Here is a 16,099-nt window from a genome sequence, read left to right as displayed (position 1 = left end):
ACTCTTTTCAATAATGTAAATGCTGATTTTGAAGAATCTAGAAATATTTCCAACTACCTAAGCTGGTTCTTAGTGCACTAAGACTCAGAAGTTTACAAGTAAGGCCACATGGATACTCAGGCAGATATTGGTTAAATGACAGATATTGGCAGATTATGACAATATTGTGAAGTCACAATGCTCTAAGGATACAAGTGAGATAAACTTTGTGTGTAGATATCAGACTTTTTTTATCAGATCAACTAATACACATGAAAAATCGAGAGGGGCCTGGAGAGGAGTTTATGGCTTTGAGCATCTGCACTCTGCCAGTAAAGTCAGACAAAGCTCCCACTAACCTTGGGTTAACCAGGGGAATCACTCTTAAGTGCTTGCAGATTGAGGGTTTCATTTTAAATTGTCAGGCTTTAAAACTGTTGATAACATTTTATTTTCTTTTTCTTTTTCCTTTCTTTCTTTTTTTTTTTTTTTTTTTTTTTTTTAACTTGAATACATTTTTTTATGCATGTTCAGCTCTGACAATGAGTTTTCTGATTAGTTTGAAGGTTAAGTGAAATGAACATTACTGAAGTTTTTGTGTCCTTTGCTGACTCTGCTTTTTAAAGTGATAGTGTTTTTCAAAGGATTTACACTCTAAAATATTTCAAACAAACACTATGCTGAGAAAAAAGGAGCTAAATAATAAAAAAAAAATTCTCAGTCTCATTTGTTCCATATAGATTTAACTTTAATTCTTGCAAATGTGAAGTGTGTGATATCAGGAAATAAAACTGCAAATCAGAGGCTAGAAAGGGTAAAAGGTGGTTTTGTTTGTTGTGTTGTTATTTTAATTACCTGGAGGCATATTCTTAATCAGGCAAATCACAATTTACACAACTGCTAGTTAGAATAGTGAAAATGGTCAAGGGCAAGTACTGCATGTGTGCCATTGAACCAAACCAGAAAATTATAATTTAAAAGAAAAAAAAAAAAAAAAGAGGGAAAGAAAATGAAAGAAAAAATCTATTCAACACAGGTAGACATATTCCATGCACTTGGCCTTTGATTTCATTGACATTGTGGTAACTGATCATACCCCAATCCAAAGAAAGTAAGGGGGGAAGAAAAAGAAAAAAAGACAGAAAACAAGGTTCGCTTGGCAAAGCATCCAGTGTTTTTCTTGGGTTTCTATATTAAAATACTGAAAAGTTTGCAAGTTACCATGTAAATTTTTTTAAAACTTTTTCCTCCTTTGAGTATACTAAAGCAGTAAGGATCCCCTTCCGATGCCACTAGCACAGATAGTCTATATTGCTGCTACTCTAGTTTAAAAAGCAAGTTCTTTCTAAAATCCTGTTTAAGTATGCATGCAGCACTGCTGATTTCAATGGAGTAGACCACATATAGGACAAGAATTTGGCCCACAGGGTTTAACATTTAAAAAAATGTATTACTAACAAACATGACTAAGTATATTTAAAGAGCAGCTTCATGATTCTGCACAAGTGTTTTCTGAAATGGTCTAAAAGAAGGTCTAAAACTTACCACACAAGTCAGGTCTCTTGATACATCCACTAGTTGCTGTGCTACTTGCAAGTCCATTAAAGGCTGCTAAGCCATCAGAGCTGTAAGCTCTTAGGACTGACAACATGTTCATCTGCTTCTCCAGGACCTGCGGACCCTGAACTTGTTCTGGTTTCATCACTTCTTGTGCAGTTTCGTGTGAGGAGAGAAGATTCTGACTGTGCCACTGCTTTTCTGAAGCTTGTGGCAATGGTGATACGAGCCCTTGTGTGGGTTGTGAGGTGACTGCACTTTGTATATTGTCACCTCCTTCACTGCTTTCTTTATTTAGGGCAGACAACTGCTTATTCATAATATCTGGGTCTGTGTCAATGTCCTCATCTTCAATGTTTTCTTCCTTGGAAGATTCCATATCCTCAGATGAAGCTATGTCAGAAAGGTCATCAATAGCACTTTTATTTACAGAGTCAGAGAGCAGAATATTTGGGTCATCTTCGGATTGTGTTTTTATTTCAGATTCATTACTGGTGCAAGAATTTTGTGTTCCTGTGCCAATAACACTAGGATAAACGCCGAACTGCTTATAGAAGTCTGTTGTAAAATTACAAAAAGTGGATTCCATGTGGCTGGGCCAGGCAGAGCTCTTTTGCTCTCCCAGGGTCTCTTTATTTTGTCCTTGGGTCATTTTCTCAGAAGCTGAGTCCAGCTGGCTCAGCATGTTGGAAACTCCTGCCTCCTTGCTGGACTGCACAGAGGAGGGGAGCAAGCTCACTTTGTTCACCGAGGCTGAAACTTCTCTAGACTGCTCTTTGTTGTTGCCTATGATGTTGTCTTTACGTTTAGCCTTGCCCAAGTGATTGGCTTGGAGGTGCAGAGCCATTAGCTCCATGGATGAAGTTGTAAAGGAACAAAATAAGCAGCCATGCCAAGCAATATTGTCTTGTACAGTGACAGAGGAGCCTGGCAGGGAGGCTGCATCGGGCCTTACCGACAAGTCCAGAGGTTCGTATTGCGACTTTTCTGTTTTCCGCTGTGAGGACTTGCTATTTATCTTCTCCTCACCACCATCTGAGCCCAGAGCTTTTGCTGAAAGTGGATCTGAGAGAGCTTTATCCTTCATTTCTTTTTCTTTCTTCAAAGAACTTAGGACAAAGCTGTCCATGAAAGCCTGCAAAGAGCCTTGAAAGTTCACACCATTCCCGACCATGCTCTGGTAAGCACGGCCAAGTTCAGAGAAGTGTGTTCCTTTGGAAGATATGTCTGAACCCTTCATATTTTCTGAAGATCCTTCAGATGACATGCCAGCTGCTTGTCCTTGCTGATCTCCAGAAGACAGCATTCCTGACGTCCACTGCTGTGAGACCATGCCACTTCGGAAGTCGATACTGGGAAGTCCCTTGAAGGCTCCTCTTAATATGTCTGGTCTAATAAACACAGAACTTTTACTGGGTGTCTCATCCTTGTGTTCCTGACTTGCACTCTGCCCAGAGAGTGGTCCTGCCCCATTCTGTCGCTCCCGATGGTGTCGTTCCAAGTGGTATTTGAGGGATGCAGACTGAGTACCAGCATAGTCACAATGTGGACACTTGTAAGGCTTCTCACCTACAGGTGTGGACAAAGAGGAGAGTATAAAGAGAGTTAACTGTACTTTGGTCTACGGATGAGTGGAGAAATTAAAAAATCAGCATCCGCTGCTTAAAAACAAGAAGATCTTGTACTAATAATTCATTTTTTAGAAAGAAATACCTTTAATCGAAGACTAATTCATAAACTGAGTATTTCTAAAATGGGTTTCCAGAATGTGGGGCTATTCAGGAATGACATGGTATCTACACACAATTAGCCATCCTTTCCTTAATCTAACATGTAGAAAACTGTTGTAGAATTAAAAGCTATGATTATGAAAATGAAGCATAACAATTTCAACCACAGTAATCATTAAAAGTACAAGTTTAAAAAAAAGGGAGACAAAGAATGTAACAAATGGATGGTTGCAATATTTTGTGTATACAATTGCTCTAAAATTTGTTTAAATTATACACATGGAAACCATTTTTAAACCTAAAAATTTTATGGCACTGTTACGCAAGACTGAAATGAATGATTTAAGTCTTGCTCTGCAGTAAATCATGGATATAATTAGCAAATGGCATACTGCACAAGTAATTTATCATTATTTGGAGGGCACCATTCCAGAAGGATTCAAAGATCTGCAGACCTACTGCATTGTTTCTAAATAAAGAACTATAAATACAGATTCTATAAAATATTAATATCATTACACTACATTATGATTGCAGCATATAAGAACATATAGTTAAAATAAAAAGTAGTCTGTAAAAAAGAAATCGAGTAATAAAAAGTACAAAATATATTTAGTTTCTGTATTTGAAATTAGTATTTTCTACTGTTTTTTGCAGTCCTTTAATTTTGTATTAATGACATTTCCAAGGCTCGAGTAGTAAAATGTGTAATTTACCTACCATAAGCACTTTTCTAGGTTTGGCTTGAATAGAGTTTTAAAACACATAAGATTATTTCCATTAATTAAATAAATATTTGAAGCCACACTAAACTTTTATTGTTCTTCCTATACTTTCAAAGAGGCAGAAGATTTTGCATATATAATAAATATTCACATATAGTCATAAAGACATATCCAAAAAAGAAAGTACATCTAAGCAAAGGTATATCTAGATTTTTGCAGAGCATTGTTAACAAGGCAGAATTTCTTTTAAAAGAAAAAGTGTGGAAATTCTCACTAAAAGAGACCAAAATCTGAAAGACCTGCAAGCTGTCAATACTGGCAATTGTTTCTATGAGGGAGCTCTGCAAGAAGAAGAAACTCTCTTCTCTAGGTAGTTTGTTTTTTTGTTTTTTTCCTAAGTGATACAAAAGGCAAAGGCAAGCCTCTCCAAATGGTATAATGGAAACATTTGTTTTGAAAACTTCTCCACATTAAAAATACTGTATAATATTATGTAGTTCATCAAACCAGCTGGAAAGTTATCCGCTTTCAAATAACCTCAAAATCTGCTAAAAACAAAATTGAAAGCTTTCAGACTTCTGTTATTTCAGCTAGAGGCTCAATTGGAGGGCTGGTAAACACTTGGGAAGCTGCTGCTCTCAATGATGGCAGAAATTTACTAATGAGGGGTGAGCCCAGAACACTCCCATGGCCATGGAGTGCTGCAGCAGAGCTCTCTGACAGGAACAGGGGCTGGACATGTGCTGCAGCCCAGCCAGGGCTGGAGCACCTCACAAGCAGGGGAAATTCTAAATCCATGAGGGAATCCTAAAGCTAAACGGTGAGACATGAGAGCTTTATATCAAACCGCATCAATCGACCTTTTTACAGGAGAAGAGCACAGAACCTCAAACAAGAGGTGCTCAGCAGAAGGAGAGGTAGTAATTAGCATGGTTCATGCTTTAGGCCTCGGTCCACACAGCTTAACAGAAGAAATCAGATTTAAACATTTCAATGAAACTTCTGAGTCTTTCCCAATCACCTAATTAAGCTCTGGCGCTTCACTGACGAGGAGCAGGGGCTGTGTTTAGTGGAGTTGTGCAAAAACAGTTCCTACTGAACCACGAACCTGAGACAGAACACTCCTGTCTGGGCTTCCCTGGTTCCAGAGGGGCACCTGAGCATACACACACCCATCACTGGCCTCTGAGAGCAGGGACAAGAGGACAGATGACACTGGCTCTCTATTTGCATTTCTGCAGGGCTGTTTGAGAGTATGCAAACTCTGACAGCTGCGCTGCCAATCAGAACAGGGACACACAGTAATTCTGGGTTTACAGCATCCACACACTGCAGTATTCTTGGAGCTGCTTCCAGTTTGTCCAACCAGTTACTGTCAGTCACTAGTGACTTCTGGCACAACTTAAATAGTTCAGGTGTTACCTAAGACATGAGGCTGGTGAAAAACATGTGCCAGACTCTACAGGGTTAATTGTTCTCACTTTTGAATTTTCACTCCTGTTAATTGACAAGCTCTTCCTCAGCATCCCCTATGCCTTACGGAAATCTTTAACACAATTATATTGAGCAGTTCCTTTTATTCTAACAATAGTTCAGTGTGTTTGCATTGCACATCAAGTGGCACCATCAAAAAGTGTCCCAGCATTGCAGGTACTACATCAACTGCTGGAGAACCATTGCAGGGAGAAGGAGAAATTTGTAATAATGTCTGTACTGATGTTGCTAAAAACATGCAGAAAGTGCTCAAAGCAGTATACATATGTAAAAATGGTTACAAGTAAGTTTAAAAATGCTAACTAGAGAAAATGCTAGTTCTATTTTGTACTTCTAAAAGTACCTTCAGTTTAAAGCCCTGGGCACAACATACTCTTATTGTGAATTGCTAAGCCTTGAAGTCATTCCATTTTCTGCTCTAAGGCCTCTCCACAGAGTGAGCTTCTTTCAGCAGAGAAGATCTGCACACAGCTCACCACCAACGCCATGAGCATTGGACTGAGAGAAGACACTGACTGAGACAGTGTGATAAAAAGTTCAAATCCCTTCCAGTCTTGGTGTGTTGCCTCTGTGGTACTCCTAGCCCTCACATGGCTAGAAATGAGATCTAAAGCTGAAGGTCTGAAATTGAACTCAACATGTAGCAACACAGTGTGCCACCTTTGCAATACAGGACTGGCCAAACAGCATTGTTCAAAGGGAGCTATTCAAAACCTCACTGTTCTCTTCCAGATCCAAATACTGGCAGTGGCTAGTTTACTTCAAAGCAGTCTTAACTGCTGCTATTTCAAGGGCAGGCACTGGGAGAAGGGAGTAGGATGGAGTCAATCATCTTTGAATCTTTTTAATTTAGTCTGTCAGTATTTCCTAAATTCAGTAATTGTGCAGTTATTTAGATGCTACTTCATCCATTCAAATTAATAACCAGCTACACCCTGTGCAAGACCCTGTACAAATGACAAAACAGAATTATAAGCTGCTGTAGGAAAAATCCCAGTCTAACCTCAAACCAAGCCAGTTTCAGTGGAAAACCCAAAGGATCACTAATTTTCAGGATTCTATCAGCGAATGCAGTAGCACATGTCCAAAGAACACTGCAGGGGACAAGGGAGGTAGGCTATGATTCTTGTTAGAAGACAACCTGTTTGTGTCTTGTACTTTGAGGAAAGGTTTCAGAGAATTCATCCTTGTGTGATGACTACCCTGGTATTATTGCCAAGAGCAGTGTCTGGATGAGTTATTTAACACTTAATATCAGTTCACATAAATTAACGTTGCCATGTAGGAGTGAGGGAACATGACTTTTTCAAAATAATTCTCTGCATTTAATATCCAAGAGTCGTTTTTCATTGTTCACAAAGTCAATGGCCACCCTGAATTTGCTAAATCTCTGGCCATGTTTGCAAGCCTGCAAAACATTTTCACAATGGAGTAGGATGAGAGAATACTGCAGCATATAAAATTAGCAAAACCAAAAAATCTTATAGGGAGCACCTTATCTGGGCAGCATAATCACAGTTCTGATCTATCTACTGCTCTGGTTTACAAGACACAAGATATCTCAGAGGAACTATTTTATATCAGGATGAAGTAAAACAATAAAAATCCAATGCTGCTTGTAAAATCTGCACAAAAGCTTGGTAGATAACTGGAAACAGACATGTTGCCCAGTGGAAATAGGTCTATTTGTATAGCAGGTTTATAAACCAGCTATATATCTATATCTATGTCTATCTATCTATCTCTCTCTCTCTATATATATATACACCCAGCTATATAATCTATGCAGGAGATCCCCAGTCCTGCTCAGAACACAATCTGACCCTACTGGTCAGGGGAACCATCTGCTATGGGCTGTGCAAGGAGACCACAGCCAGATTATAACTAGATTTACAGATTTTAAGGCCAGAAGGGACAATTATGATCATCTAGTCTTATCTGTTCCACAGCACAAGCCAAAGATCCTCACACGATAATTCCAGCATCAGAGTGTAAATACATTTTGAAACAAAACTTACTTGCTTTAGTTCAAACAAATTATGTTTCAACAATGGCAGTGAATAAGATTCCAACATGTCCCTAGGTAAACTGTTTGACTGATTAAATATTTTTGACTGCTCAAAATGTCTGCCTTATTTCTAGCTTGAATTTGTCCACTGTTTGCTTCCTACTGAATATTCCTACATTTTTCCCTGTTAACTTTTTAAAATTAAAACGTCTATTTCCTGAGGAAGGTATTTGCAGACAGCGAAACAGTCACTTCTTCCCCTTCTCTCATCCTTGAGTGGAATATCCTTCCCAATTTTTCAGTATCCTTTTAAATTATGGGTACCCACTAAAGCCTTGATGAAATTTCAACTTGATAGCAATTTTATACAGTCCAAGACTGTGTTTACATCCATAGATTTAGCAATCAACTAACAGCTCATATTCTGTTGCTTCTCAACCACAGTCCCAAGCCCAGTTCATCACTGCCGTCAGGTTTTTTTCCTTTACATGTTGCTGATTTAAAATTCATATTGTTGAAAAGAGGCCACTTGACTAAGTGACTAATCAGTGCCTCCCCATGATTTTCAGCATCTTACCATTTTTGTGCCATTGGTAAATTTTATCAACAGTGATTTTTATATAGTCTTCATAATAATGACGACACACCAAATAGATGGAGCTGAAAGTGCTGCTGTGGAACTGAGGGTTTATGTGCCATTTCATCTCTGCATACTGATTTCTGAGGGATTTTTTTTTTTTTTTTTTTTTTTTTTTTTTTTTTTTTTTTTTTTTTTTTGTGGCTGTGTTGTTGTTGTTGTTGTTGGGTTTTTTGTTGGGGAGATTTTCACATAGAAGAAGCTACTTTTATGAGAAGAAACTTGGTAAAACTTCCTTTCATAAAATAAAATTGAATTAACTATGCTACCTATTCTCAATTAGTTAACCAGTTCATTCTGTAATTTTACCCCAAACTTTTGTCAGGGTAGTTCTAATTTCAAGGTCTTAATATTCTTTCTTTTGGGAAATACAAGACTAGCCAGAGCTTTTTTACCACTACAAGTGCTCTGGATCTTGCTCTGTGTTCCAAGATGGTTTTGGGGCATTTTGTTCAATGAACTTTAATGATTTGGAGAGCTCTTCAGCCAGGGCTTTAAAGATTTTATCTATAAGTTATCCAGTCACATTCATTCTAAAAAATATTAAAATGCAGTGGGCTACAGCATAACAGCCTCATTACTTAATGGGAGTATAACTGTGTCATTGGAAAATGCTTATGAAAACCATCATGCTTCTTTCTGAGAACAGAGCAGAAGAATTTAGTTTTCTATACCATGGTTGATAATTTATTATCCATTCTTGTCTGGTATTAGCAAGATACCAATTGTTTGGACAGCCAGATCCACAGAATTTTGCCCCATTTTTCACAACCCTCATAGACACATACATATTTTTTACTCTTGCTTTTAGTTTCCCTTATCAAATTTCTTTCTTTCTATCTATTTAAACTTAGCACTGTGAGTTCTTTATTCATTTTTCATATTTAAGATACAGCTTCTTAACAATCTGTCCTGCACCCCAAGCTCCCTTTCCCCACTGAATGCTTCTCTCTCCCTTTTAAACAAATTTCCATGAGTTGTCTGTGGATTGTGCCTTTCTGCTCCTCGTGGTGCTGTTCCTCAGCACAGTGACAGCTGTGGGGGGCTGACAGCTACCAGGGCAAGAACCTCAACCCCAAACACTTGCAGTGGGGCTGTGACAGTCATCTGGGGACAATGTGGGTTGCAATTCAACCCCACACATTTCTTAACTAGCCAGAGTTTGCTTTCTTGCAAAGCAAATGAAATCAAACATCTTATAATACCAGAGAATACTGCTTAATGAAAATATTGAAAACATTTTCCAGCATTTTTTATTTTACCATTGAAACAGTTATTGATAACCTATTTTATCCATTGTGCAGTAGATATTTTAGAAATGAATTGCTGTATGGTTTAATTAGTTCATTATTATGCCTATTCTTACACAGTAATTTCTTTTATCCTTCTAATCATTCACTTCACACTTTTTAAACCAAATGGAATATCAAAGGTTCTGTAGGATTATTTTTGGATCCTGCACATGTTTCACCACACAATTAATCTGTTTGTCAGAAATACTAGTTAACTTCTACTCTTTACTACTTCCTTTACTAGTCATTTTTCTCTATTATATAAGATGAAACTACCTGTAACAGGACAGAATTTTGATGCTTTTTCTCATTTCATTAAATATTTTTCATTTGTGCAATTGCCATCACTGTAAAATATTTTAATTTTTATAAACTTTCATAATTAAATATTTTCCTGTATTTATATCTCATCTGCAATATTTATTTAGTCTTTTTACATGTCTTTACTTAGTTAAAACGCAGAGAGACAAATACGGTTGTTACTTTGCAGGGAAGATTCAGTACATTAATATAAACTGTACACAATTCCCCCAAAGCATATATATACGTTGTAAACCTGAAGACTTTTTACACAGCTGCTTATTGCTAAACAGTGCCTTGTCCAGAAGGGGACAATCTGTGTCTCTAATTGCTGTCACTGAAGCTGAGATTCATTATGTGACTTTCCCATTAAAATGTGAGCATTAATTTGTATAATGAAATATCACCCACTGCAGTGTTCATTAGCCATGCCCTACTGTATACTGCACATTGTTAGCTACCTAGAAACTGTAGTTAATTTCACTAATGGATATTTCCCTACTTAGTGTTTGGTAGGAAATTTATACTGTAACATTACCTCTTAAACTTTTAAGGAAATTTAAATTCAATCAATTATTTTCAACAAAAGTTTGGGATGTCATTAAGACAGGAGAAAAGGCATGCTGTACAATGTTAAGGATGGGAAATCTGGAGGAATCTAGAGAAATGAAAAGTCCTTTTAGTTCATCTTAGAAATGTAAGAATAAAGGATGTTCAATACCAAAATTGTCTCCTCTTGGAGCACACATACCCATTTTCCTTAATTATTCATATTGCTCATCCCACTACAAGCGCCTTCAGAGAATGGCAACAGGCAGTCTTTTTTTAGGAAGGAAATGTGAATTGAATTCATTTAAAACAGCACCATTTTTACTGTATTTCATCAGTTCATCTAAGCATGGTTTAAAATTGGCTAGTCACATTTCCAAGGGAAAATGCAGTAACACTGTAAATGCATATAATACATTTAATATATGCTAGATGTGTGTCATACATATCGTAACAGACTCTCAGTCAATGGACACAGCCCTGCCAAGTTTTTTCTTCCTATTCATCTCTTTCTTAGGTTCCTTCTGTTTAGCACAATCCAAACCATCTTTCCTTTGCTCATGCACATTATCCTTTTTTCTTTACTCAAGGGATTTAATTTTGTCTGTCATTCTGGGAATATACCTGAGCATCTAATGACAGCACAACCCCAAACTGGTCTATATCTGCAGTAGCTTCCGAGGGCCAATGCAAGGTGCAAAGAGGTGCTGAGTCAATCTGAAACCAGCTTCTACATAATGTGTCCCCTGTCAAAGGCAGGACATAAGAAATATTAATTTCTTTCACTTAACTGTTTCTGCACAGTCCAAAGGTCTGTAAAGCCCACACCACTTACTGTGTTTCAAGGGCATTGAAAGTGCTCAGGAACACAAAGGAGATGCTCAGCTCCCTGAATGAAGGAACCTTAAGTTGCTGCCTCCAGAGGGGCAAAATGACAGCTCTAGAGGCATCTGCCTGTGGCATATTATAGGTCTGAGATACTCAGATAGTTTTCTTTTCCACAAAAACTGAGCACCTCCAAGTTTTTCGTGTCCTAACCTTCTCAGCTGTATGAGGTATTGTTTTATAGCAGGGAGGCTGACCCCTAAAAGTGGTCAGGCCCCCCACATGCCTGGCATGCCTTGCTATGCCCAGACATGTCCCGCCCCTGTCCCTGCCTCTCCTCCCCAGAGTCTGTGTGAGCTGGGAGGGCAGCACAGCCCAGCTCTGGCCACTGCTCAGCAGAAAGGATTCATCTAAGGGGGCTTGAAGAGTTCTGTCTGTCCTCTCTAAGACCCAAGGCTCGCAAGCATTTTGGCCTGAAAGTCCTTCCTCTCTCCATTCAGGGCTGTCCCAGGGTAATCTCTCATCCCTCAACTGTTTTTAGAGCAAGAGGAGAAACTGATTTCACATAATTATGCCCTTTCCTCTTATCACATGGGAACAATCAGAAATCATATCTTACTGTCTCCCCCCTTAAAGCTCTTCCTGGCTGAATATCTCTGAGCTAGATAAGAGAAATCCTCTACAGTTGTGTTGGGACAAAACTGAGTCTGCCAAATAAAAATTTTATTTGTTTTCTTTTTTTACCTTCATAGGCTTATTATGTGATAGCAAACCACACAGAAATCAGGGCTCAGCGTGGAGTAGGTTGCAACCATGAAATATCCAAGAGAAAAAAAAGAAGCAACCCAAGCCACTGGCTAATTCTTCAAAAACAGAGCACAGCTTCCTCCTCTTATGCAAGATTAAGCTGCTTCTCCAGCTTTTTTGGGCCAATTGCCACAGAAGCACCTCCTGGCTGGATCAGACTTTGGGTCTGCTCTTGGCATGAGCACCAAACCAACCCAGTCGTGTGCCTCCAAACACACAGATGTTCGAAGGAACCTGACTTCTGCTCAACTGCTTGAGCTCATCTCTAACAAACAGGTGCTGTGAGAACAAGAACAGTAATTGAGTTAATGTAGTGGAGAAATACAGTAAAGTGTTTTTTATCAGTCAGTTATATGATCCAGGCATATAATAAAGACAGAGTGTGACATAAAAAGGCAGGAAACTGTCCCTGAGAAGTGTGAGCTAACCAATATTTGTTTAATAACTGGTATCTATTACATCATTTCCACTTACTGCAAAGCAACTTAATTTTTATTTAATAACTCTAGTAATTTGCCAATTTACATTTTTATATTATTTATTATGATTATTTCCAATATGTAAAACATTGCTTCACTTTAACATACTCTTGTCATTATTTACAAATACTTTGTTCTCAACCTAATGGAAATTGATCTTTGCCTATTTTAAATTTATAATGATTTTTAAATACATTGTAAATGTTGTTTCCATAGTTTCTTTTAAAAATTTTTTTGTTATATTATACAGTTTATTTTTTTCTTGTTTTATTTTTCTTTAGTAAGTATTAATATGCAATTTTTATGGAATATTTCCATTGTAATTAATTTACTTTCCATTAGTTCTAAGGCACAAATACCAAATGCATAATCACTGCCATGTTTAACTTAAGAACAAAGTGCTCACTACATAATAAAACAAAATGAAGTGGTGGGTACCTCTTCATAATATTCAATAACATTATTGAAGAATTATTTTTTGCCTCTCAAATACTAAAAATGTCAAACTCTTTAACCTCCATAGCTATAAGATTATTTTCCAATAAGATAAGTAGAATTTCTTTACTTTTACTATATTGGAGAGCATACAAATAGGGTTTTCACTAGGTTTCTTCTTTCCCTTCCCCCTACAAAGTTCAGCACACAGAGGAGAATATTCTTGCTCTAAATCATTTGCAATCCAATCAGAAAAAACTACATTGGGGTGCCAAATTTTAAATTTCAGTGTGGTATACTCCTAACCCACCATGCGAAAAAAAGAATAAAAATACAGTGAACAAATTTTCCCACTTCAAAAATAATATTTTTTCCTTTAAAATTTTTTAATTTTCTATTTTTCAAAATCAGGCCTCACATTCAGAAATCCAGCATTAAGTATTAGACCTGTGCATGCACATAGGATAAACATGACTGCTGGTTTTGGGGAGGGAGGGAAACATTGCTTCACTGGTACTTCGGTGAAATAAAAATTAGAAGTGAAGTTTTTCAAGTAGGAGGCATAACTGGAATGTATTTCTTCATGCAATTATTTTACCTTCCTATTAGGAAAGTAGCAGTAAAATTCTGAAATTCAATTAAAGTAGTTTAAAAAGAAAATTACAATGATGGTGCCTATTATGTCTCTTTCCAAAAAGAAGTATCCCAAATCTCAAGTTTTAAATACTGTCCCAAAGCCTATCATGACAATTAACACTGGGAAGAAAACAGGATCCTATTGACCATATACAGAATTTCAAATTACACCAACAGGACCTGAGGATTACATTTTATGTCAGAATTTAATTATGGATAAAGTCTTCTTAAACACGTACTGTGTCTCTACATGGACCTTGCCATGCACATATGTACTTTAAAGCAAATAAAATATAAAAATTTAAATGCAGAAGAAAAAATTTAAATGCAGTAGAAAAAACTAGTATTGAGAGCAGTCCTCCCAGTGAGAGAAATACCAAAACAAAGTGAGTATCCAGCCCAGTAGCAAATCTCTGTAGGGTAAAATGCTGTGATTGTTACTGAAATAAAATATGGGAAATTTTACCATGGTGCAAAGCATGATAAGTTTTATTACTTACAAGTAGTAAGTCGTGTGAGTGCTAGTGGGAAGAAAAAAGCAGATCCGTGAAGCTGATGCATTCATATGAACAGTGAGAGGTTAAAAATGAGCATGCTAAATGGAACAAAAATAGTAACTGAGAAAAACATAGAGAATCCCTAAGCAGATGCTAAGGAAGGCCTTTGAAGCAGTTAGTATAACTAAGTCTGAAACCAATAGGCTTATGCCTATTGAAGGACAAGGGTAATTGAAGGAAACAGTGATGAAGCAGGGAAGGAGACAGAAATAACCTCAACTGGGAAAAGATGATTCTATTAAAGTGGTCTTTATCCAACAACACATTCCTTGTGCTTTTATTTAAGACTGTCATACATCTTTCTCAAAAGACTTTCTCCAACTATTAAGTCCAAACCTACAGTGGGAATTAAGGCTCCTAGGCAGAGCTGATGTTAACCCCCACACACACGTGGCTCGTGGCTCCACTCACTTGTTCCTCTCACCTGTGTGTATTCTCAAGTGGACCTTTAAGTGGTGGGATGTCCTGAAAGTTTTTCCACAGTATGGGCAGTCTTTCATGGCAGAACCAAGGCTCCTGTCTCTCAGTAAAGCTGGCTGCTGGACTCCTACAGATCTCCCAGCTTCTTCTCCAATGTCTGCAACACAGAAATGTTCTCACATCACTTCAGCACATGTCAGGAGTTGTTCTCACTGAAACTGCTAACACAACACAAAGTTAAACATGTCAATACTACACCTGTCTATTTTGTTCTTTCAGTCTGACAGAATGCTGACAATTCATGTATTTTCTTGTTATTGTCTTAAATTATTTCATCTTTCCTATGATTTTAAGCAGCATATGGTACCTTTATATACTGAATTATACAAGAAAAGAAACAGCTGTGTCAGCAGCTGGTTTGATTTCTTCTTTTGCTTAGTTCCTATTAATATTTTCCCCAAAAGTTCGAGATTGTTGTTTTGTTGAATCTATTTAATTTATAAGTATTGTGAAAACCTGTAGGCTTTTAGAGAGAAAAAGTTTGCACCAGTGTATTAAAACCTCCTAAAATAAGAGAATTGCAGTGACAGGGGGTCCAACAGCACTGACAATGTCTACACGCAAAGCTAACCAACTTCCTCTGCATTATCTCAGCATTGGAAATACAACAGGCAACCTTGAGATTGGCCCAATATCATGTGAAAAACAATGACAGGACTGATCCGATGAGGGGGAATTCCTTCTCCCTCTCACTCGCAGCTCCTGCGTTTTCTCCTTCAGAGTTCACAGCTACACTTATTCTTTGCATCATAACACAATGGGTGAGACTCCAGGACACCTCTTCTCTCTCCTGATATAAAGAATTTCAGTCATTTCAGCCATCTTGAATGAACTGCTTCTACCCAGGCAGGCAAGGAATAAAATAACTTACAAAAGACTGACATAAAAATTGCAAAAAAAAAAAAAAAAAAAAAAAAAAAAAAAAAAAAAAAAAAAAAGTAGGGCATTAAAAAAAAAAAAAAAAGCCATTATTCAAACCACACAAGGCTCATCCATCATCTTGTACATAGAGGGTCATGTAATATCACTATAAGCATCAATTCAATATCACTATAAGCACCAGTTCATGATTTCACCAAAACCCATGGCAAATGTTGAAGCTGTGACCCAGATTGACACTCCTGGCACGTCGGGAGCTGGACACATGGACACAGCATCACACCCTGTGCAGAACTGAGCTATCTGGGTTAGATCCAGGTGGGGAGCACAGAGTTAAAACCTGCACGCAGAGTCTTGATTATGTCAACCATAAACTACTGACTAAAAATGTTCTGTCTTTACCCGTCTGATATGAAACTAAAGCTGTCAGGAAACATAATGCAGCTTACACAGCATTGCCTTTTAAATGGAAGTAATGAGACATAAGAAAGACTTAAGTATTTGGCTCTAATAAAATTTATTCTCACAGTAGCAGAGACCCAAATACAACGTTTCTGGAAGAGGTAACACTTACAGGCATTTCAGTATGTATTATAAAATGGTTCCTCTAAACTATTTTGCTTAAAGCTGAAAGAAGGAGATGATAGAGCTATTTTATATATATATATATGCTTATCTCAGTCATGTATGTAATCAAATTATTACTACTTTTTAAAATGAAAATCTGATA

General features: G+C 37.4%; 1 protein-coding gene across 6 annotated transcripts in view; it reads right to left on the bottom strand.

Moving 5' to 3' along the window:
* Positions 1 to 16,099, bottom strand: part of ZNF536 (zinc finger protein 536) — a gene marked incomplete at its 3' end in the record, with an annotated part of 339,887 nt that overhangs the window by 113,098 nt on the left and 210,690 nt on the right. For all 6 annotated transcript variants that reach the window (XM_083870374.1, XM_083870373.1, XM_083870372.1 and 3 more), the window contains exons 7-8: positions 14,435 to 14,587; positions 1,525 to 3,105 (exon numbers count right to left, since the gene is read on the bottom strand). In XM_083870374.1, coding sequence (XP_083726500.1) covers positions 1,525 to 3,105; positions 14,435 to 14,587 — 1,734 coding nt within the window. The remainder of the gene's footprint in view (positions 1 to 1,524; positions 3,106 to 14,434; positions 14,588 to 16,099) is intronic.

The sequence above is a fragment of the Zosterops lateralis genome, assembly GCF_965231275.1.
Source record: "Zosterops lateralis genome assembly, chromosome: 12".
In the NCBI taxonomy this organism is placed as follows: Eukaryota; Metazoa; Chordata; class Aves; order Passeriformes; family Zosteropidae; genus Zosterops; species Zosterops lateralis.
The sequence above is the reverse complement of the archived record's forward strand: the minus strand, read 5'-3'. Positions and strand labels throughout refer to the sequence as shown.